Source organism: Callospermophilus lateralis, chromosome 4 (genome assembly GCF_048772815.1).
Source record: "Callospermophilus lateralis isolate mCalLat2 chromosome 4, mCalLat2.hap1, whole genome shotgun sequence".
Taxonomy (NCBI): Eukaryota; Metazoa; Chordata; class Mammalia; order Rodentia; family Sciuridae; genus Callospermophilus; species Callospermophilus lateralis.
This window is the reverse complement of record NC_135308.1, coordinates 130885141-130908753: the sequence shown is the minus strand read 5'-3', so window position 1 is coordinate 130908753 and position 23613 is coordinate 130885141. Positions and strand designations below refer to the sequence as shown.

General features: G+C 34.6%; 1 protein-coding gene across 1 annotated transcript in view; it reads right to left on the bottom strand.

Annotated features, from left to right (window-relative positions):
- The window catches only part of Acss3 (acyl-CoA synthetase short chain family member 3), a 162242-nt gene that overhangs the window by 32107 nt on the left and 106522 nt on the right, over window positions 1-23613 (bottom strand). The window contains exons 9-10 of the mRNA XM_076854912.2: window positions 15610-15713; window positions 1367-1462 (exon numbers count right to left, since the gene is read on the bottom strand). Coding sequence (XP_076711027.1) covers window positions 1367-1462; window positions 15610-15713 — 200 coding nt within the window. The remainder of the gene's footprint in view (window positions 1-1366; window positions 1463-15609; window positions 15714-23613) is intronic.

Genomic DNA, 23613 nt, shown 5'->3' with positions numbered 1-23613 from the left:
CTCCGTAATGTCACAATTCAGCCCCCTTAGAAAGTGTATAAAAGTATTATTCTTATTCAGAAATATGAAAACTAAATGTTTGAAAAGTTAGCTGTATATTTATATAGTAGGAAATGTAGCCAAGGGAAATTATTCATCTATTATGATGATTGCTATAAATTTTAAAACAAATACAAAAAAATATACCTCTGTTACTTGAAGCCAGCATCAAAGAAATGTTTTTTTTTAGAATCTTCACTTGACTGATACAGTGGTGCATACCTCTAATCTCAGTGACTTGGGAAGGTGAGGCAGGAAAATTGCAAGTTTAAGGCCAGCCTCAACAGTTTAGTGAGGAGATCCTGTCTCAAAATAAAAATGAAAAGGTCCAGGCATGCAGCTTAATTGTGGAGCACCCTATATTCAATCCCCAGTACCAAAAAAAAAAAAAAAAAGAAAAAGAAAAAAAACTCTTAGAACTCTTACTCATCTTATTTTCAGCCAATAAGATTAAAAACCTTTTCCTCATGCCTAAATTAAGAGTAATATGTGTTAGGGAATCAGCAGCCAATTTTGTAACAAAAGCAAGGAAACAAATGAGATAAAACACAGTGGTCTGCACTGTCCCGAGGAGCTAACCAGTCAAGCTATCCTAGGAAAATTATTTAGTCTCTTTGAGTATCACACTACTGATCTCTAAATGGTTACAGTGTCTCTAAAGTAAATATGCTTCAACATTAATGAAATGATGTACACAAATATTGAGCACATAGCACATGTTCCCCACAGTCATATCACACCACATTCTTCAAGTGCCTTATAAATTATATTGTTCTTTTGCTGTTACAACCATTTAGATAGAACATGTCCCTGGAAGACCATGTTACTTTTGACAGCAAAAATTAAAACATTTGAGCTGGGGTTGTAGCTCAGTGATAGAGCTCTCGCCTAACACATGTGAGGCACTGGGTTTAATCCCCGGCATCACATAAAAACAAAATAAAGGTTATTGTATCCACCTACATCTAAAACAAATATTTTTTAAAAAATTAAGACATTCATTTTTTTGTTTGGTACCAGGGATTGAATTCAGGGCCACTTGATCACTAAACCACATCCCCAGCCCTATTCTGTATTTTATTTAGAGACAGGGTCTCAGTGAGTTGCTTAGCACCTTGCTTTTGTTGAGGCTGGCTTTGAACTTGTGATCCTCCTGCCTCAGCCTCCTGAGCCAGTAGGATTATAGGCATCTGCTACCATGCATTCATCCAATGAGATACCTATTAAGTACATAGAAGATTTCATAAAATATAATATATTCTAGGAGCAGGAAAATATTTAAATTTATTAACATTACATATTTAAAATGATCACAGTCATTTCTTACCATTGTATCCTGGAACACATTTTCCTGCTTGTCCTGGAGGAGGTGTTTTAGAGTTACCTAATCCAATACATGATGCTGTAATTGGAGATCCAGTTTCTGAAGAAAGAAATGCAGTTATCATGCAGTGTTTCAATGTGGAATTGTAATGCTGCTCCTGCATGCACATTCTAACCCCTCCTAGTTTGCCTCGTACTTCACTTGCATTAGGAAGAGATGAATATTTCAAATGTATTATTTAAAAATAAAACAATACAATAATTTATAATGTTTTTATAGTTTTAAAACTTAAAGGTATAGATTTATAATAATGTATATAGTAGTGTTTTTTCTAAAGAGGAGAAAGGCTGCTCTACTATACTTGTTGGTAGATCAAGAGCCATGAAAAATAGAAAATGCTGTGGCTGTGAAGCTTTTACAACAAAGGTTAAAAGCCAGATCACTAGAAAGGTGATTTCTCTTGACTCACCTAAGTTATTATGTATATCATTATAAACTATAGCTCAGGGCTAAACATTTCAGGTATTTGTAGCTTGTTCTCTGAATTAAATAGCCTCCTTTGTTTATAAAATAAATGTGAGAATAATGTCATGCTTTAATTTCCTAACAATTGCACTTGCCTAGAGACCCTGCATCTCACACTGAATCTGTCAGTGCTTTACCAACTCGTTTTGGGTCTGTTGACCCTGCATGTCTAGAAGCCCCTAGACATAGGAAGGCATATGTTCATGCTATACTAGTTCATCAAGACCATAAAGTTATAATAAGCTTACATAGACTAACAAAAGTGTTAAATTTCTTTTTTTCATCTCAAGTTAAAACAGCCAGAATAGTAGCATCTATTTCCTGATAACGATAGTTCCAAAGTGATTATATTTAAGGAGGAATGCATTTGTTATACCTGAATACAAATTTGGAGTGTCCAGAATCTTAAGGATATAAAATGTTTATGTATGGAAGAGGAGGATAAGAGGACATTGATATGAAAAGTTTGGGAACAACTGTCTTAACATTATACTCACAAACTTACACAAAAATACCTGCAAGGGATTAACTGTCAAATCAATCATATACAAAGTAATCCAAAAAATTAGAAAACATTCATCTTTCTAAATATGCAGAATGTATTCCTTCTTCCATGCTGTGAACCATAATTTACCATACATTTATATCACCTTAGAATGATGGGAAGAATTTATGACTGTTCCTTACCCTTCCAGAGTAGTTCAGTTTATTATTCACATTTTACAAATGGTGGCTCATCTGGCATTAATAACAGAAGATGGACTCTTGAACATGAATACATAGCTCCTAAGTCACAGTCTAGTGCTTAGGATGCTAAGCTATATGCTCAATGCTAAGGCTGAGAAAGTCACCAGAACTAGATAATTCTGATGTTTTAACAGTGAGTCCACAAATAGTTTTATATCATGACAAAAATTGGGAAGAAGCCTTATGAAATGGCATTCCACAGACAGGCCATACCCTGCCCATTTACCCCACAGCACAATCAAAGCACAGAAGGAAATCCACATGGTTGGAAGGGTTAACAGCATTTTCTCCTTTGTCCTATTTTATCTTATTTCTGAATGTCTAGGTATTCACCTGGGCTCTCCTTCAAAATTGATTTGAGAGACATGAGTAAGAGAGAGGACAAAAAGCAACCTTATAGAGTGAAGTGCTTAAAGGTCCACAGGATGCCAAGTTCTTTTCCATACAGGATCAGAGGCTACGAAGACACACTAGGAAAGGAGATCACCCCTTCAACCTGCTTCTGTTTCTCTTCCAACCCTGGTGGAAGGTAGCTGCTAAATCAGCCTCTTTCAAAAATTATTTTTGCCCAGCTTAGTTTATGAAGAGGGGCACTCCCATTATATTAGTTCAAACTCTCTGCAGTTCTTGATACCAGAAGGTCTCCACTACTTGTCAACAGATGGCTCTAGAATCTACAAGTGAACCACCAGTGGTACCCATCTATGGCTCCAGTACCTACCACCTAGAGAGAGAAAAAAACAAAACAAAACAAAACAAAAAAGAATGAAAAACACCTCATAAAAACAAAACTCAAACTACTCCAAACTTGATTCCATCTTGTAGATTATTATACAAGATGTCAGCACTTTGTCCTTATCCCACTGGGAGAAGGTGAGTGTGGAAAGGGAGCAAGAAGGAAGCTCAGTCTCAAATGCAGGAGGAGACGGGGACGGACAGATCAGCTAGACACTGTCACCAACCCTGCCTGAGTAGGCTGACACTCACACCTCCCGAGATTCTTAAGTATGTTTGTATAGAGATTATTATTCTTAACCTTCAGCTGTTTTGTTAGTTTATGATTACAATACAGCTACAAAAACTGTGTTTTTCTGTATAATGAACTTGAATCTAGATTTTAAGGGCACTGAGAAAGATGATTCATTCAGGTTACTTGAAGTAGATGAAATAAGTTTATGCTTTGAACATTCATAATTCAAGTATCCTAATAACCTTATTTTGAAATTTATTTAGGTATTGAATCAGAGCTATTGCTCCTGAAGTACAGATGATACCATCAGAAAAAAAAAAAAATGGTGGTTCCTAAGACTCCAATAAGGAGTCGTCATTAGGATAAAAGCAGGATGAGAAAGGCCATGATAGACACTTTGGTTTCTCTCTTTGTACCTCTGAACATCCTAGGATCAAAGACTGATCCATCTGCAGCACAAACATATAGACATGTGGCACACATTCCTACACGTGGACCTATACCTACCCAGTCTCCCAAGCTGACCAAGTGCAGAACAGACTTTCTGGATAGAGAAAGCCCTCAGGCTGCAGTTCTTGACTAAAATCTTAATGGCTCTCAGAGGCCCATCTCAAAGATGTTCCTAAAACATCTGCTGCACACCACCCAGGCTATAATTAACTGGCCAGCAGTTATCTAGGGAGAGAGGAAGTACAGATGTCCTGCTGTGAGTGGGAAATAGCTACATTAAACAAACCAGAACATTCTCCTTAAGGAAGAGAATTGGAAACTGCATTTGGAGAAACCTTTACAAAGATATCTAACCACACACAGAGAAGTAAAACTAAGCAATCATAGTGGGGTAGGGAGAGGGAACATGGGAGGAATAGATGAACTCTTTAGGGAAGAGGGGTGGGAGGAGGAAGGGAGGGGGTAGTGGATTAGAAATGATGGAGAAACGTGATGGACATCATTATCCAAATAACCTGTATGAAGACATGAATTGGTGTGAACATACTTTATATACAGAGATATGAAAAATTGTGTTCTATATGTGTAATAAGAATTGTGATGCATTCCACTGTCATGTGTTTAAAAAATAAAAGCAATTAAAAAAAAAAAACTTTAGCAAATCACCAGTACAATCTCTTTAGATCAGAGACAACCAGTAGGAGGATGGCAAGGAACCAATACATGTGAAGAGTGTCACATGGGCACATTTATCTCATTCATCTGCAGAGGCCAATAGAGAAACCTCACAGAATCTTTACTGCCTCGCTCTGTTGCATAGTGAGTTGCCACCCAATGAAATTTTCCTTAAAAAAAAAAAAAAAAACTTCTAACTGAAGGGGAAAAAAGAAAGAACTAACAGACATAATATTTCAAAAATTATTATGCTATGCACATTGCCAGGTGTTTTTGTTGTTGTTCATATTATTGCATTTAATCCAACCATAAGACTATAGAGAGAAAATGAAATATTCTTTTTATATATGATAAATACTCAGACCTAGTCAAAAAAATTAAACAGTTTTTCCTAGTCCAGACTATTTCAAAGAAGTATATGAATATAACAAGCAAGTAAGTCACTCCTGAAGTTGTCATGGAGAACACAGAGGGTGTGCGGGTCACCTAGACTAAGTCTCAGCAGAGGAAGAAAATTCCTTATGGCAGGGAGTGAGAACAGGCTGTCATATCTGAAAATGGAAGCAGTGGTGGTATAGTTCACTTAATTAGCAAACATTCACTGAATAGTTATTATGAACTAGCTGCTATTTTAAGAACTAAGGATATGAGGATACAGCAATAAACCAAAGTGACTCAAACCCTTACCCTCATGGAGTTCGAATTCTAGTTGGGGAGACAAACAATATGCAATATACAAACTTAAAATATATATTAAAGAATGATAAATGCTATGAAAAAAACTAAAGCATAGACAGAGTTATGAAATGTCACAAGAGGTTGCAATTTTATATTGTTTGGGCAGGAATGATCTTCCAGCTCAAGAAAGTGACCTTTGAGTAAACACCTGAAAGAAGTGAGGACATGGGACAGAAATATCTAGAAAGAGGGACCCTCAAAAGCAAAGTTCTCAAGGTAGGCTTTTTCCTAGAGTGTTCTAGAACAATGGGGCAACCAATGTGTTAAAGCAGAAAGTATTAATAGGAAATAAGGTCAGAGATAAAGTGAGGGGAAAGATCATTTCATAATACTGCGACGATTTTATGGCCAGATTTATTATATTTCGACTTCCCGAGAGATGAATGAGAGGAAAGGCAGAGAGAGAGACCTGCATTAGCATAATGGGGTAATAGATCCTGTGACTCCCTGAACATCAGAAACCAATTCTTATGACAATTCACAAGATTATACTTAGGACTCAGGTGGTAGATGGATTCAAATTGTGTGGGTAGATGGCCCACACAAACTAAAAATAATCATTTTGTTATCTATCTACCTATGTATCTATGCATTTCTGAAAGGCAATTTGGCAACACTTACAAAAAGTCCTAAAATCACATACAGTCCTAAAATCACATAATTTTAACCCAATTATTTCATCTCAAGGAATGCATAAAAGGATATACTTATAGTTTATATATAGTGACAAGTATGTTCCTCATAGTATTATTTATGTTAGAGTTTAGAAGATTGTTCAAAAATAGGAAGGATTTTATATTAAGGAATAATGCAAGGCCATTCAACTACCAGAGAAGACTGTCTATTGATTGAAAATAAATCTCAGAATATATTCTCTAAAAAAAATGTGGTAAAACAGATTGTACAGTAAAATACTTTTTTGGTTCACAATATGTGCTGAGTCACAGTATACATCTAGGCAAGATACACATTAAAATATTAACCAAAGTTATATCTGAATGATAAGTAAAGTGTAAATTATGAAATGTCCCAAAAGTTAAATGCACAACTATTCAATTTATGTACAGTGGTAGATTCAATATGGCCAAAATTATTCAATATTCTTCCTACCAAGAGGTGGGTTCTATGTCTCCTCTCTTTAATTTATGGTCACTTTTGCACTACTTTGACAACACTGATGTGGGTATTATGACACATATAGGCAAGCACTATCTCCGGGAGCCCCTTAGCTTTCATGCACAGAGGGTCTACTACCCTGAGTCCTTCAAGTTACACATGCTGTGGGCAGCAATTCCAGTCAGTAGTTCTAGGTGAATCCAGCCCTCTTATCATCTGCAGTAAGTAGAATAAAGTCAACTCAGACCCTCTGAACCAGCCAACTCACCACTGAGTACTATCTGAGTTATTTCTATCAACAATACACAGAGCACCAGATTCACAATATCATGATATGGTACTTTTGTTCAGCTTTTGGTGCAACGTTTTTTGTGTAGTCATACATACTCAGAGCATTTGCCACTAAAATATAGCAAAATCTTTTTTTTAGAAGATAGAGTGCTATCCTCAAAAATAATTATGCATATAGTTACATAAAGACATTCTCCTAGCCTGCAGCTGAAATATGTTTTTTCTTCTGTGTGCCTGAGAGTCAATTGTATCATCAGAACCAAATAATCCAGTCTCTGACATTTTGTGCTCAGAAAATGCTTGCTGGCTAGTAAATAAAAATTTCTGACATGATTTTAGGCTACAGTTCTCATCATTGAGATCAGGGCTCTTAAGAAATAAATAGGAAAATCACAGAATGCAGTCCCCATAGGAACCAGAGAGGAGAAATAGAGAACTTCAAGAAGGGAGAGATTTTATGTTACTGCTAGAATTCTATTACAAACTTTTCTTATTTCTGGAATAATACTCAAAGGTCAGCTTTTCAGTAAGTATTTATTAAGTATATGCTACTCACTGAAAGACAATTATTTGGGATGAAAAAGGTGGAAGAGTATACCAAACAGCAGTATGTGTGGAGTTCTGGAATGAAAACAAGAAGGGACCTCGTGTTATTCAGCAGAGCAAAGCCTAGTAGTGGTAGGCAGACTAACAGAGATAAAAGAAAAAGTGAAAGAGGTAAACAGAGTCAGATTTTTAAATACTTTCCATGGCATGTAAAGAAATTTGGGTATCAGATAAGGAACAATAACTGAAACAATGAGACTAGTAGAGGCAATTGTCTCAGAATCACTTTAGAGAAAAATCTCCTCACTCACAATCTGGAACACCAATTTAATAATCCAAACCCAGAGCAATAAATTAGTTAGATGTTGGCAGTCTGATATAGGGAAGGTATGACCAAATACCAACATTAAAAAGTCTTGATCATTATTGAAATCTGGGAAAAGAGAAAGAAGTCCAGGTTAAATGCCAAGGTTCTGGATTTGGAAATTAAAGACAATACAGAAAGAGTACATGTAAACAAAGATTAAGGGAAAGAACATGATGGTGACTTCAGAAGCTTAGCTCAGTAAATATGGGGCTCCTGCTGCGTCTGTGGTGGTTCTGAAACACTACGGTTAGGCAAAGTGGATTGAGAAGATGGTAGTCCATGTTGAAATCTGAAGTACTAAAAATAAATTAGTTCAGCAGCCTGGTACTGCTGAGTCGTATTAATCATGATGGGAAGAGAGGCAATTTGTACAGAAATCACTCTCTCCACCTCTGAATCTACACAGTAAGCTATAAATAACTTGAATGGTGATAGCAAAAAGAAAGCAGAAACAGTGAGATGACCACTGGTGAAAGATAATCAATTTAATCTTTGTGTTCAGGAGATAGTGCGATTATAGTTTAAAATACTTAATTCAAAGCAACTTGAATTTTTCTGCTGGAAGCAAACCACTAATTCAAGCTGTGAGATACTGGTCTTATCCTACTTCCTTTCCATGATATTGTGGATGACTCAATGAAGAAGTCCATAAACAGCCTGCAGTTCAACTGGATAAGAAAAGCTGAATTAAAGAAAGCATGAGATAAAACATACCAAGAGAACCTGGGCCACACAGAACAATGAGAGCTCTGGCTTTGACGCTAATAAGCAAGATGACTTGAAGAAATTAAACTCTATAGATAAACAGAGCTCGTAGATTCTAAGGTTTCTTGAATACGGAATATCCATAGGTCAGGATACTAAAGATGACCTTTACAGTCACGAAGAGTTATTCACAGAAAAGATAAGCAAAGGAAAATACTGCATATGGAGTGTTGACTACAGAACAGGAACTCTGTTAGGTTGCTTGTGCATATTTCACTTCATTTAGAGCTTTCCTTGAAGCCCATGAGGAAACTCTTGAGCAGAACATCAAGGACTTGCTCACGGCTATAGAGGAACAAGGATTTAAGTACAGTCTTATCACAATTCAATACCACTCTTGACTACCACATTGCTTTCCCAAGAAGCATAGTCACCTGCTGTTTTCCAAATTAAAATTGACAGCAAAAGAGGAATTATGAACTATTTGGTATGGCCAGTGGGCCCCAGTGTAGAGTTCTGTATGACACAGAGGGAATCCAATTTCCAGACAGTAAGACTCCCCAAGGAAATGTTTAGAAACTCCTGTCTTTGTGAAGATCTATAAAAACATGACATTTGCATCTTTCTATGGTGGATTAAATGTGAACCTTGCCAATCACAGGAGAATTAGAATAGATGTTATTTCAAAGACCAAACCAACTATATTATTAATCAATTTCCCAGTGTTTGGTCTCTTGGCAAAACAGTATCACTAATAAAATAATGAGCAGAAATAGTGATTCTAAGAAACAATTATATATCTCCTAACTAATTCATATAATCGTATTTTTTTTAAAAAAAAACTTGATGTTCTTTCCACATTACAATTCTATAAAGATGAAAATATATGAACCAATGACTGCTGCTTGGTTTGGGAATTCACTTTCAGGTGGATTAACAATTTGTAAACAGTTATTCACTTTTAAAAAGAGAAAGTATTATCAAACATGCCTTATAAGTCAAAAAAGATCTTTCCCTCTACTAACCAAATTCATGTAGCTTACCTTTAAGCTCCTGCTTCTCAAATTATTATTAAAAGTCACCTACTTTAAACTAATGAAAACAGCTCTAGATGAGGGGGGGAAAATGCTGTAACCAGGCAACAGTGATGACGTTAAGACGTTTTCTTTCTCTCACCAGATGGATACTGTCACAGCATCTCTTGTTGCACATTGCCGAGATGACACTGTGTCTGTGTAACTGTTTTTCCCCCACCACAGCTTCTCATGCTAAGCTATCTAAAATATATTTTCCATGAATGAAAAATAGATTAATTTATTTCTGACTCCTAAATTGTGAAAAACAAAAATTCATTAAGCAGTTGCAACTAATTCCCATTACTGAAAGACTGCATTCTACTATTAGATGGTAGCATACGGTCATCTCCTGAACAACTCAGTTTGTGAGACAATAGCATTTCCAGTCCAGTCCAACCCACCCTTTGGGTTCCATAGAGGGCATTTCACACTACTTCAATCCATAGTCTTTCAATATATAGGCATGTACTTTAAAGAAATTCAGTCACAATAGTCCAAATTTGATAGACTCGGAAACATTAGAACAAAACTCAGAAGCAGAAAACAACAAAAGGGAGAATTTATAAGGCAGCACTTGATTGTTGATAGAAAGTTTTCTAATAGATCTGCAGCCAGAGGAACATTTACTAGTAGCTAGTGGCACCCAATCCATGGAGAATAAGTTTGTAAATAGAATCCTAAGGTAAAGCCACCAGGAGAACACTTTCTTCACTGCTGTGTCAATCAAATAGAGCCTCATGTGCCTCAACTCTAGGAAAGCATTTTGCTCTAAAATTCATGAGACTTTGCTTGGGGTACTAGCTAAGTATGTTTAAATTGAATGAAAGTCAAACATCTAGCACATAGTGGTGAAATGAAAAAAGAAAAAGAAAAAAAAGGGAAGAAATAGAATTGTATAGCTTTCAGTACTGAATTTCAGAGATGAAAAAAAATTCCCTATAGCTAACTAAACTTAGAACTATAGACTGACAGATTAAAATTTCTCTCTAATAAGTATACCAATATAGACACCTGAAAGTAGAATTATCTGACAATCCAATAGCAACAAATGAAATGAATGGCCCAGCAAAAAAAGTGATTTGCACTTCAATATCCTATGAATCAAATCCTTGGATACTGGCTAAAGTTTCACAGTTTGCTTAGGAGGAATGAGACAGTGCAATAGTCATGCCTGTAACATTTCCCTTAAAGGTCTTGGCTTAGGATAATTTCTACCAAACTATAATTAATTATCCTATTTTGTGATTTTCATTCTTGTAAATAAAATGCATCACTTTCTTTAAAAAAAAAAAAAACAAAACACCCTGGGCTAATGGATCTTCTCCAGTTAGACCTAAGGATAAGGAAAGAATTTGGTCAATCTAATCAACTTCTGTGGTTAAAAGTCTTGTCCCAGTTGCCCGATCTAAAGAAGTACATCTCACCAAATTGTGCAAAATAAAGACTGTTATGTCAAGTAGCCATGAGGCACTTTAATAATATGACATTAATGTATAAGTGCCCTTTGGAATAATGATTTTGATGTAAGAACTGGCATGATTGAAGCTTGCTGGAGCCTTGGGTTCACTTTAATAAAATACAGAATTACCAATTTCCTCCTCAAAGGAGGAGGATTTAGGTTGTATATAGACTACAGTTACTTCAGAACTGCAATTGCAATTAAAACTGCAGGAGTTCAATCAAGTTGAGAAAAATAGTCTGATTACTTCAAGATATAAGAACTCAGCAAAGATGGCTCAAGGCAGATAAAGTAAAATCAGTAACTTCATCACTAATGTCTCTAGATGCCTATTGTTTTCTCATTGAAATCCCTCTTTAGGGTTTTTAAAATTCCATGAAGAATTTTACTTCTCTATTAAAGGATGAAAACAAAACAAACAATGTCATCTAATGCTGCTGGAGTTGGTAGTCAGTACCTCATTTTAATTATGTCATCACTACCTGGACACAAGACAGTTGAAACACTTTTTATTTGAGCACCATATCTTCTGACGGGAACTACATAGATAATGTCCACTGACAGGTGGAAAGAATCATAAATGCTGGTGATCTAAAACCTTCACCAAATTTTCCATTATAAAAGTCATTGTGGAACTTGAGTATCCCAGGTTTGTAGTCATTTGTCTTTATGTAACTTACTGATATCAAAGTGATAGGATTAAGAGTTTCCACCTAGCGTGCTAGGTGGAAAGCTAAAAAGTGAGAGTTCAAGATGCCTTGTTACAATAATTTCTAAACAAATACCATGTCTAATAGCAAATAGGATGGAGAAAGGAAGAAAGGAGGAAGGTAAGGAGAACACCTCAAAAAGGGAGAAGAAGGTCTACTGTATTTTGTTTTAATAGTGAGTCTCTAAAATTTAAGGAATCTTTTATTTTCCACATTAGGTTATTTACTTATAAGGAGCTGAATTTCATTATAGTCATCTTGATTCACAAAAAATAATACTTGCAAAGAACACCATGGACTTCCCTGACAGTTCTTTCCTTCTAAAATTAGGTTTCCTGTCTGATCTTTATAAAAGCTCCTCTCAGCACTTAAAAAAAAAAAAAAAAAAAAAAAAAAACTATGACAATACAGAGTTTTGTCTGGGAACTCTGCAACCAAGGATAATGAAGTCCTGGCTGTTCATTTTTTGTACATGAATTACCATATTTTAATTGAACAATTTTCAATTCTCTTAATTTTCTCTTTTTAAATTATGATTGCAGCACCTCTGTTTCTCTATTTCTATGTAAAAAATGATTATGATAATCCAGAAGTTTTACATCAACTTACATATAAATTAACTGGAAAATAAAACATCTGGGTGAATAGAAATTCAACTTTTATACAGATTCATAAATCCAATGAGTACAACCTTCCTCTTGAAACTCAGTAAAACCTGTTTCTTTTACTACAGAATTATTGAAATGATTACAATCCAAAGCAAAAGCTTAATGCTTCAGTGGTCTTAAATGGCAATAAGTCTGTATTAAGATACTCCTATGAGAGATGGAGGTTGTTGAACTGTTTTTGGATTCTTTACAGATTAATTTTTTTTTTTTTTTTTTTTTTTTTTTTTTTTTTTTTTTGGTGCTGGTGGTGCTGGGGATTGAACCCAGGGCCTTGTGCGTGCAAGGCAAGCACTCTACCAACTGCGCTATATCCCCAGCCCTCTTCACAGATTAATTTTCAATTTAGAATCTTAGATATCATTTAAATTAAACATCAAGTGTGCTTTAGAATTAATGGATCAAAGAAGGATATTAGTCATTAAAAGTCTATATTATCAATACAAATTATACCTAGGTAACCACCAGTCTGGTAACATAAATAGATTGACTGCAGAGTTCCTTCTTACAACCTAAGTCAGAGGAGCCAATCAATTTTTATTCATAAATTTTAGTTACTTAACATACCCCTTACTAATTTCAAATCATACATTACAATTTTCAAACAGCTCATTTATACAAATATATTAATGTAATCAAAGAGCAAATTCATGAATTATTCAGACATACATGGAAGACTTATAAAAGTGTGCAAACATAAAAATATCAATTTTTAAGTCAATTGCAATAAAGAGTAGGTCCTGTAGAAGACTGAAATTTGAAATAAAGGAAAGTATTATTTGGCCACAGCTTAACTTACTGCTACACACTATCCAGAATCACCAGCAGGCCCCTTGGGGAAATGTTCCACCATCTATTTAATATGTAAAATGCTGGAAAATTCCTCAGTGGGTTAGAAATATATTTTTTCTTTCCCTAAGAGTTAATAATCACCCATATGAAATTGCTTTTGCCTCCCCAAATTGTATATTTATTTAATATTACTTTAAAGAAAAGATTGCAAATGCTGAACTTCAGTATCACTTTACAGTTACCTCAACCTTGGAAATGATAAATTGAATTTTTCCCATACAAATAAAGATTCTACCTAGGTTTTCTGCTGGTAGCTAACACCTACATCACCTAGGTTGAAATTCTTTCATAAGTACAAAATTATTTATCATCTCTCTATATTCTTATCTATCTGCCTACCTGTTCAATATATATGTATTTCTGTAATTTAATTGAGAAAAAGCTATAAAATCAAATTGGAGGACAGGGTAAAGAATGGAAGGAAGCAGTCCTTCTACAAGTAGAAACCCCTGTTTTCCACAGTAAAGGAGCAGCCTATTCCAACCTGATTACAATAACAGCACACATTACAATGTGGCTATTAATTCCCTCTGAACAATACATTAAAGAAAAATTGCAAATTCACATGAAACTCAGTACTCATGAGAGACCTCATGTGCTTATTTCACAGGCTTCAGTGAGTTTCTTTGTTAAGCCTGAATGCACTAACTACATACATCTACACAGACTATTATGTACAAAGATGTCTACAAGGAAAAGCAAATCATAATTTTATTTTTGAAAGTGCAGGTTTCCTTCAGCAAGCTTTGGCATAGTCACATTTAAAGAGGAAAAACAAAACTCTCATACACACACTTGAGGGTGAGAAGGTCACTCCATTATGTAAGGTCACTTGTAGGTGAAAAGAAGTTCTTCCATTTTGACCAGCTAAGGAAAACTGTCACACATGACATTCTATTCAATTCATGTCTAGGAAATAAGTGTTAAAACTTTACTGAATAATAGGGAATGCATCTATACAATATTGCAAAGGTAATAATTCCTCAGTCTTTTTTTATACTTCTATGTAGAACATTGATTTTTGTCCCAATGCAGTTCTATTTTCTGAATTTTCTAAACAGTTATAAATCTAACTTAGATAAGTAATTTTTCCTTTAGTAAATAAAACAAGAGACAATAGAAACCCTCTCTGATTTTCATCTATGTAAGGAATTTGTCTGTTGCTCTGATTATTCATTTTCTATTTCATATTACAAAAGATATGGAAAACATGTTTTCCTAAGAGTAATATCCAAAGAGATAACATAAGAAGCACAATTCCTCAGGCTCAAGAAGATCAAAAATATAAAACATGATCTTCAACTTTAGTTACCTACTCGATCTTCTAGACAGTAATCATATTTAAAATCAGATCTAATTTTTGCAAAGAAAGATTAATTTTTAATACAAATTTGATTTTCTATCCCCAGATACTCAGAAAATAGAAGTGCTGAAAGTACTAATATAAAAAGTCCTTTCTAATTCAATGAACAAAGTGGAAGTGCACTAAAATGTGTGCATATGAAGGCTACAAGGCTCCCATAGATTTTTCAGTGAGTCAAATGGAAAAAAAAAAATCTCTACACTTAAGTGAGGAGGAAAATAGGCTCCAAAACAACATCTACCTACTCTTACAAACACACAAAAATCCCTCAAAAAAAAAAAAAAAAGAGATTTTTTTTTTCCCTGTTTGCTTGTTTCACAGTTTACATTCCAACTCTTTAATAAGAATATGTTTTTCCCAAGGGCCACTTAGTATAAGAAAAACAGAGAATAAACAAAATTAGTAAACAAATATATTATATGTATTATGATAATTGTTTTGAGAAAAATAAATTTTTCTGCCTGAAGGCTAGGTAGAAGAAATTAGATTTTATAAGACACAGGAAAGATGGCACAGACTCCTATGGCAGGAACTACAGGAACTGTGGGAGCAGTGTGCAGGGTGGATAAGACTGCAGGAAGAACAGAGATGAGCGATGAGGATAATTAAAACCAAGGCAGATGATAACACCACTGCCACAGCTCCAAGGCAATGTGAACATTGAAGGTGGGATGAATGCCATAGATACTGCAAAGGGAAATCTGAGATGTGGCAATAGATAGAACATGAGAAGCTAAGAAGAAATGAAAGGTAAAGAGGTCTTTAGTGCTTTTCTCTATGGACCAAGAAAATGGTGGCCCCAATGTCACTTATGCATTGTATTGTTACATATTAACAATATGACAGTCAAAGAATTGCTTATTCCTACTGAAACAAGAACTACCTGAATCCTGATTTGGTGCCTGATAGTCATAGGTTAAGTTCTTCTCCAATCTTTGAGAAATTTTGAACATTTCAGCAGTATCTACATACACTTTTGGAAAATGCTCACCAGTTTGCCACCAATGGTCTAGGACAGGCACTCTGAAGACCCTTTTGGACCATTCCAGAGTCTCCACATCACATCGTTCTCCAGCCACAAATAATGTTTTGAATCTGAATATGAGAGAAACAGCAAATTCAAATTATTCTTTGAAAATAAATCTAAATTATTTCACCTACATTTTAACAATATTGCCAAATTTAATTACGTGAACTATGTCAGAGGAAAATAGCCAAGAGATATTACTTGTTTTGACCCAAATGCAACCAAACACAAATCCCAGGGTGCTTAAAAAGCAGAATTCACAGCTTCAGCTTCTCAAGTTTGAGAAGAGCAATTCAGTTGATGTTCGTAACCTATCTGTAGTATTTTTCTAATGATCAAACATGAAAACCTTTTTCTCTTTGACACTTCCCCTGATAATTTTATCATCAGTGTTGATTGCTATATTCTCCTAAAGGATAAGAACAAAAATATACTCACAAGTATTAGCTGAGGCAACAGATATGCTCAAAACTATAAAGCAGTTATTCCTTCTTATGAGTTCTTCTTGTAAAGGTAATTTTAATCTCAAGAACATGTTAACCTTATTTCAAAATCATTAAAAAATGTTATTGTTACCTTCCAGGTCAAAAAGACTCTCATCAAAAAGAATACAGGGATACAAAGAGATAAAAGAAGAATTAGAAGTTTTGATAGAGAGAACCATGTCACAGACCAGAAAGAATTAAATAGCAAATAGAATTGAGTTGACTCTACTCCTATTTCATTGACATAATGGCTATTTCTCCCTCTTCCTTATCACCAAAATAAAAAAAAGTTATATTCAACAAACAGAAACCCACATGTTCATCTTAAACAATGTAACCTGCCACCAAAGAGATCCTATTAGTCACTTAATTCTTATAAATTTCATGAAGAGTCATGAAGATTCAAATATTCCTACCTCTGCACCAAAAATATTCTATCTGCCATAAACATATATTTCATTCAACATTTTTTTTCATTTTTTTTTGCCTATATGCCACACTGAACTATGAGTTCCTTAGGAGCATTCATCTTTATGAACCCAGTAACAACCATGGTGTGTGGAATTTTTATTTAATTTTCCAGAGGTTCAGAATGATACAGAGATGGAGGTGGGGGTTGGCAAAATATTTGCCAGTTGGTCTTATTCTTTTAATGAAAAGAGAAACAATGTTGGTTTCTAAGTGTATAAACAATTGAGTATGGAACTGTGATGGGAGGAGAGAAAAGTTCTGGAATGGCTATTTTAGGAAATTTCAAGTTCATAGCATAAAAATGAAAGGGGTAAATAAAAGTTGGCTTCCATGGACTCAACTGGCAGAGGTTGGGTGTGATACAGAAGAGAAGGGCTGGCAGCTCAGTACTGGGGAGGATGCCTGAGGAATCTAGACAAGCAAGCGGAGTGGGCAGTAACACAGTAACAACCAGAATGGAAAAGAAACACCAGAATAAATAATGGGGTCAAAGACCAGAAGTCATAAAAAGAAATTAAAAGTTTGGTGAAAACGAGGGTAGAAACAGTAAAACAGTACAGTTCTTAGAAAGGGCAATTTTAAACTTAGAGACCTTCAAAATGTGTTTATTCTGAGGGATGATATTGTTCAGTGACCAAGAGGCTATAGCATGGAAAGATACTGGGAGACATAAAATTGTGTTAATAAAAGGATTATTGTCAAGATAGTACAAATCACTCAAGGACTGTAGTATGGACAGTAGAGAAGAAGCCCATGACTTGTAAACTAAAGTCTCTTGGGCTGAGGTTGTGGCTCAGGGGTAGAGTGCTTGCCTAGCACATGCAGGGCCCTGGGTTTGATCCTCAGCACCACATAAAAATAAATAAAAAAAATAAAGTTATAAAGTCTCCTGAAGACCGCTGAAGAAGGGGAAACAGTGTTACAAATAACTAGCACAAACTTCAATAAAAGATGGGCTAATATATATTAGGTTGCCAGCTTTACTTTAACATCCTCCCTAAATTTTATCAATAATCTTAGCTCCAAAGATGCAGTTTGGCCTCAGTAGGAGAAAAGGTGAAAGTTTAAAGAGAAAATCCTAGTTGCAGACAAGTTATTGAAAACATATTAATTAATTTCTAAGTATAAATGAATCACTGATAAATGACATCTGCACTTGAAATGCTACCACAAGAAATTATTCTTGGTAATTTTCATTGGCAGATGAGTCTATCCGTACATAAAAGTGTCAAAAGAGGTTTTAGTTAAATTGTGCAAAACAATGTACTGTTACTGCTCTCTGTATTTTCTGAGGATAAAGGATCAATGTCTCTGAATATATTGATACCCAGGGGACAAAATTAGTTAATCATGGTATCTTATTTTGGGGGGGGATGATGGATGATGCAGTTGGAATCATGAGACTTAGATTGGTATGGTCTAATTCAATATAATGAGAGCTACAAATTCAAGCAGTGTCAAAGCTTAAAATTTTCAAGTAGTGACATTCAGAGATGTGATAAAAATAAAGTTAAATTAATTTTTTTTAATGGTATTGCAGATTGAACTCAGGGGTACTCTACCACTGAGCTCCATTCTCAGTCCTTTTTATTTATTTATTTTTTAATTTAAGACACGATCTTACTAAGTCAGTTGGGCTGGCCTTGAACTTGTGATCCTCCTGCCACGTTTCATAAGTTGCTGAGATTATAAGGTGTGCACCTATGGCACCCACTTCAAATGAGTACTTTCTAAATATTTTATTAAACCAAATTTATCTAAAATGTTACTATTTCAACATGTAATAAATATAAAAATTACTAGTGAAACATCTTCCTGTCTTGCGTGCCAAGTCTCAATTTAGACTTAACACATTTCAAGAGCTCAGAAGCCAGAGAGGGTTTAGTGGCTACCATATGGGACAGTGTAGAGGAAGATCATGACTTTCTGAAAGGAAAAAAAAAACAGAATTCTTACATCTAGACTAGATCGAGACAATTTTTAATTTAATACTCTATACACACAATTCTTCATCAAGTCATTAAGTCAGTAATTTCTTTTGACTTAGATGTATGTACATGTACAGATGTGGGTATGCAGTTACTATTAAATATGGCTAAGACAATATTACTTAATGTGTCTCTAAGTTGACTATCATCAATTAGTTTTGGAAAATTTGGGGTTTAGTCTGGTTTAATAATTTAGTGTATTCATATGACTGTAAAGGGACATCACACTGTCAAAGTTTTTGAGTGGCTACCCCATGTCATATTTCCCAATTGTATGCCCCAAATTAGCCATATTTTTGACATGATAAATACCAAAGGTGATGTTTAAATGTCTTTGTAAAACCAGAGAAGCATAACTTCAAATTTCGTATTAGAAAAGAACCCAGAACTAGAGTTGTTAAAAAAAAAAAAAATCATTCAAATGATTATGGTGAGTACCCTTTGTGGCATGCCAGTCTACTAGAACAACACTGAAATCTTGAGAATAGGAAGGGAGATGGTGTAAAGATGAGAATGGGAAAGCAAGAAGAAAGACTAAAAAAGGGTAGAAACTAGAAAAAGATAAGTCATAAATTTTGACAAATACCATATACATTTGGAATTCGAGATAAAAGTTAAGTAATCAAATGAATACATTTGTAAGTTGTGATTAAAATTTAGATTGTAGAATACAACTTTATCTGACAGAAACTGATATAGTAGAAATGTATTTCTATATTAGGTTTTAAAAGTAAATTAAAGTACTGGAACAACACATACCAATCTCTGAAAGAAAATGATGACAACCAAGAATCTTATATCCAGTAAAATTAAGCTTCAGATTTGATAGCAAAATAAAAACCTTCCATGATAAACAAAAGTTAAAAGAATTTACAGCGAGAAAGCTTGAACTACAGAGCATCCTCAGCAAAATATTCCAGGAGGAGGAAATGAAAAACAACAATGAAAATCAGCAAAGGGAGGAAGTACACTAAAGGAAAGGCCAATCAAAGGAGAAAACAAGTCAAGATTAAAAACCAAAAATAAACCAAAATGTCTGGGAATACAAATCATATTTCAATAATAACTCTGGACGTGAATGATCTAAACTCATTAATTAAAAGACATAGACTGACAGATTGGGATTTTTTTTTAAAGAATATTCCACCCAGCAATGAGTGAATACACTTTCTTCTCAGCAGCACATGGATTCTTCTCCAAATAGACCATAGGTTGTGCCACAAAGCAAGTCTTAGAAAATACAAAAAAATAGAGATGCTACCCTGCATTCTATCACACTGTAATGGAATGAAATTAGAAATCAATGATAAAATTAAAAAGGAAAGCTACTGAAATACCTGGAGACTAAACAATATGCTATTGAATGAAACATGGATAATAGAAGATATCAGGGAAGAGATTAGAAAAATTCCTAGAGGTAAATGAGAACTCTGAAACAACTTATCAAAATCTCTGGGAAACAATGAAAGCAATGCTAAGAGGAAAGTTCATTGCATTAAGCTCTCTCATTAAAAGAAGAAAAAGTCAACAAATAAATGATCTGACATTATGTATCAAAGCCCTAGAAAAAGAAGAACAAACCAACACCCAAAGTAGTAGAAAATAGGAGATAATTAAAAGCAGGGTGGATATCAAAGTATTTTACACAAAAGAAACAATTTTAAAAAGTAACAAAACAAAAAGCTGGTTCTTTGAAAAATAAAATAAATAAAATTAACAAACCCTTAGCCACCCTAACAAAAAAGAAGGAGGGAGAAAACTCAGATTACCAGAATTTGTGATGAAAAGGAAAATATCATGTCAGACACCATTGAAATACAGAAGACAATTAGAAACTATTTTGAAAATTTATACTCCACTAAAATATAAAACCTTGAAGACAAATTTCTAGTGGCATATGATCAACCCAAACTGAGTCAAGAAGACATACACAATTTAAACAGATCAATTTCAAGCAAGGAAATAGGAGCTGCCATCAAAAACTTATCAACCAAGGAAAGCCTAGGACCTGGTGGATTCACAGCTGATTTCTACAAGATCTACAAAGAAGAATTAATACCAATAATCCTCAAATTATTCCTTGAAATAGAAAATGAAGGAACCCTTCCAAACTAGCTTCTACAAAGCTAGTATCATCCTGATACCAAAACCAGGCAGAGACACATCAAGGAAAGAAAATTTCAGACCAATATCCCTGATGGACATTAATAAAAAAAATTCTAAATAAAATTCTGGCAAATTGTGTACAAAAACATTTTTTAAAAAATAATGTACATGATCAAGTGGGGTTCATCCCAGGGATGCAAGGTTGGTTCAAATTATGAAAATCAATAAATGTAATCCATCACATAAATAGATTTAAGATAAGAATCTTATGATTATATCAATTGATGCAGACAAAGCATTTGACAAAATACAACACATTTCATGTTCAAAACACTAGAAAAACTAGGGATAGTAGGAATATACCTCAACACTATAAAAGCTATCTATGCCAAATCCAAGGCCATTCTAACTGGAGAAAAATTAGAAGCATTCCCTCTAAAAACTGGAACAAGACAGGGATGCACTCTTTCACCACTTCTATTCAACGTAGTCCTTGAAACTCTAGCCAGAGCAATTAGACAGATGAAAGAAATTAAAGGGATACGAAGAGGAAAAGAAGAACTCAAATTATAATTATTTGCCGACAACATGATTCTATACTTAGAGGATCCAAAAAACTCCACGAGAAAACTTCTAGAATTAATAAATGAATTCAGCAAAGTAGCAGGATAGAAAATCAATACCCATAAATCAAATGTGTTTCTATACATCAGTGATGAATCCTCTGAAAGAGAAATTAGAAATACTGCCCCATTCACAAAAGCCTCAAAAAAAAAATTGGGAATCAATTTAACAAAAGAAGTGAAAGACCTCTACAATGAAAACTACAGAACACTAAAGAAATAAATTGAATAAGACCTTAGAAGATGGAAAGGTCTCCCATGCTCTTGAATAGGCAAAATTAATATTGTCAAAATGGCCATACTACCCAAAGTGTTATACAGATTCAATGCAATTCCAATTAAAATCCCAATGGTATTCCTTATAGAAATAGAAAAAGCAATCATTAAATTCCTTTGGAAAAACAAGAGACCCAAATCAGCCAAAGCAAACCTTAGCAAGAAGAGTGAAGCAGGAAGCATCACAATACCAAACCTTAATCTATACTGGAAAGCTAAAGTAAAAAAAAAAACGGCTTAGTATTGGCACCAAAATTGACATATAGACCAATGGAACAGAATAGAAGGCACAGAGACAAACCCACATAAATACAGTTATCTCATAATAGACAAAGGAGCCAAACATACATTGGGAAAAAAAGGTAGCCTCTTCAATAAATGGTACTAGGAGAACTGGAAATCCATATGAAGCAAAATGAAACTAAACACTTATCTCTCACTATGCACAAAATTCAACTCAAAATGGATCAAGGACCTAGGAATTAGACCAGAGACCTTGAGCCTAATAGAGGAAAAAATAGGCCCAAATCTTCATCACATTGGATTAGGCCTCGATTTCCTTAACAAGATTCCTAAAGTGCAAGAAAGAAAATCAAGAATTAATAAATGGGATGGATTCAAACTAAAAATGTTCTTCTCAGCAAAAGAAACAATCAATGAAGTGAAGAGAGAGCCCACATTTTGGAACAAATTTTTGCCACGCGCATATCAAATATAGCGCTAGTCTCCAGGATATATAAAGAACTCAAAAGACATAACACCACCAACAAAACCCCCAAACAACCCAATCAATAAATGGGCTAAAGAGCGGAACAGACACTTCTCAGAAGAGGATGTACAATTAATAATAAATATATGAAAAAATGTTCAAGACCTCTAGTAACTGAAGAAATGCAAATCAAAACTACTCTAAGATTTCATCTTACTCCAGTCAGAATGACATTTATCAAGAATGCAAACAACAATGAGTGTTGTCAAGGATGTGGGGGAAAGGGCACACTCATATATTGCTGGTGGGACTGCAGATTGGTACCACCTATGTGGAAAGCATTATGAAGATTCCTTAGAATCTCCAAAGAATGGAACTTGGAAAACTTGGAATGGAACCACCATTTGACCCAGCTATCCCACTCCTCGGTCTATACCCAAAGGATTTAAAATCAGCATTCTACAGTGATGCAGCCACATCAATGTTTATAGCAGCTCAATTCACAATAGCTAAATTGTGGAAGCAAACTAGATGTCCTTCAGTAGATGAATGGATAAAGAAACTGTGGTATATATACACAATGCAATATTATTCAGCATTAAAAGAGAATAAAATTATGGCATTTGCATGTAAATGGATGGAATTGGAGAATATCATACTAAACAAAATAAGCCAATACCAAAAAACTGAAGGATGAATGTTCTATCTGATAAGTGGATGCTGATCCATAATGGGGGAGGGCATGGGAAAAATGGAGGTACTTTGATTGGGCCAAAGGGAGGGAGAGATTGGGAGAGCCTATGGGGGCAGGATAGATGGTGGAATGTAATGAATATTATTACCCTAGGTACATGTATGACTGCACATATGGTGCAATGATATGTCATGTACAATCAGAGAAATGAAAACTTGTGCTGCAATTGTATACAATGAATCAAAATGCATTCTGCTGTCTATATACATAATTAAAAGAAATAAGTTTTAAAAAGAAAGATTAGAAATTGTATATTGTTTTAAAGATGTATTTTCAAAAAGTTAAATCAGCTATTTTTTATACAGCAATTTGGGTTCTCCGGAGGATAAATTTACCTAAATCAATTACATGTGTTCTAAATCTGCACTGTGCCATGTGGTAGCTACTATCTACACATGGCTATTTCAACTTTAGTTAAAATTTGAGAAAATTTAAAATACCAGTTTCTCAGTGACAATAACTCCATTTCAAGAGTTCAATAATCACATATAGCAAATGCCCATCGTCTTGTAGTGCTCAGTTTTATGGGCAAGTGTTGTTTTAGATTATTACTGAC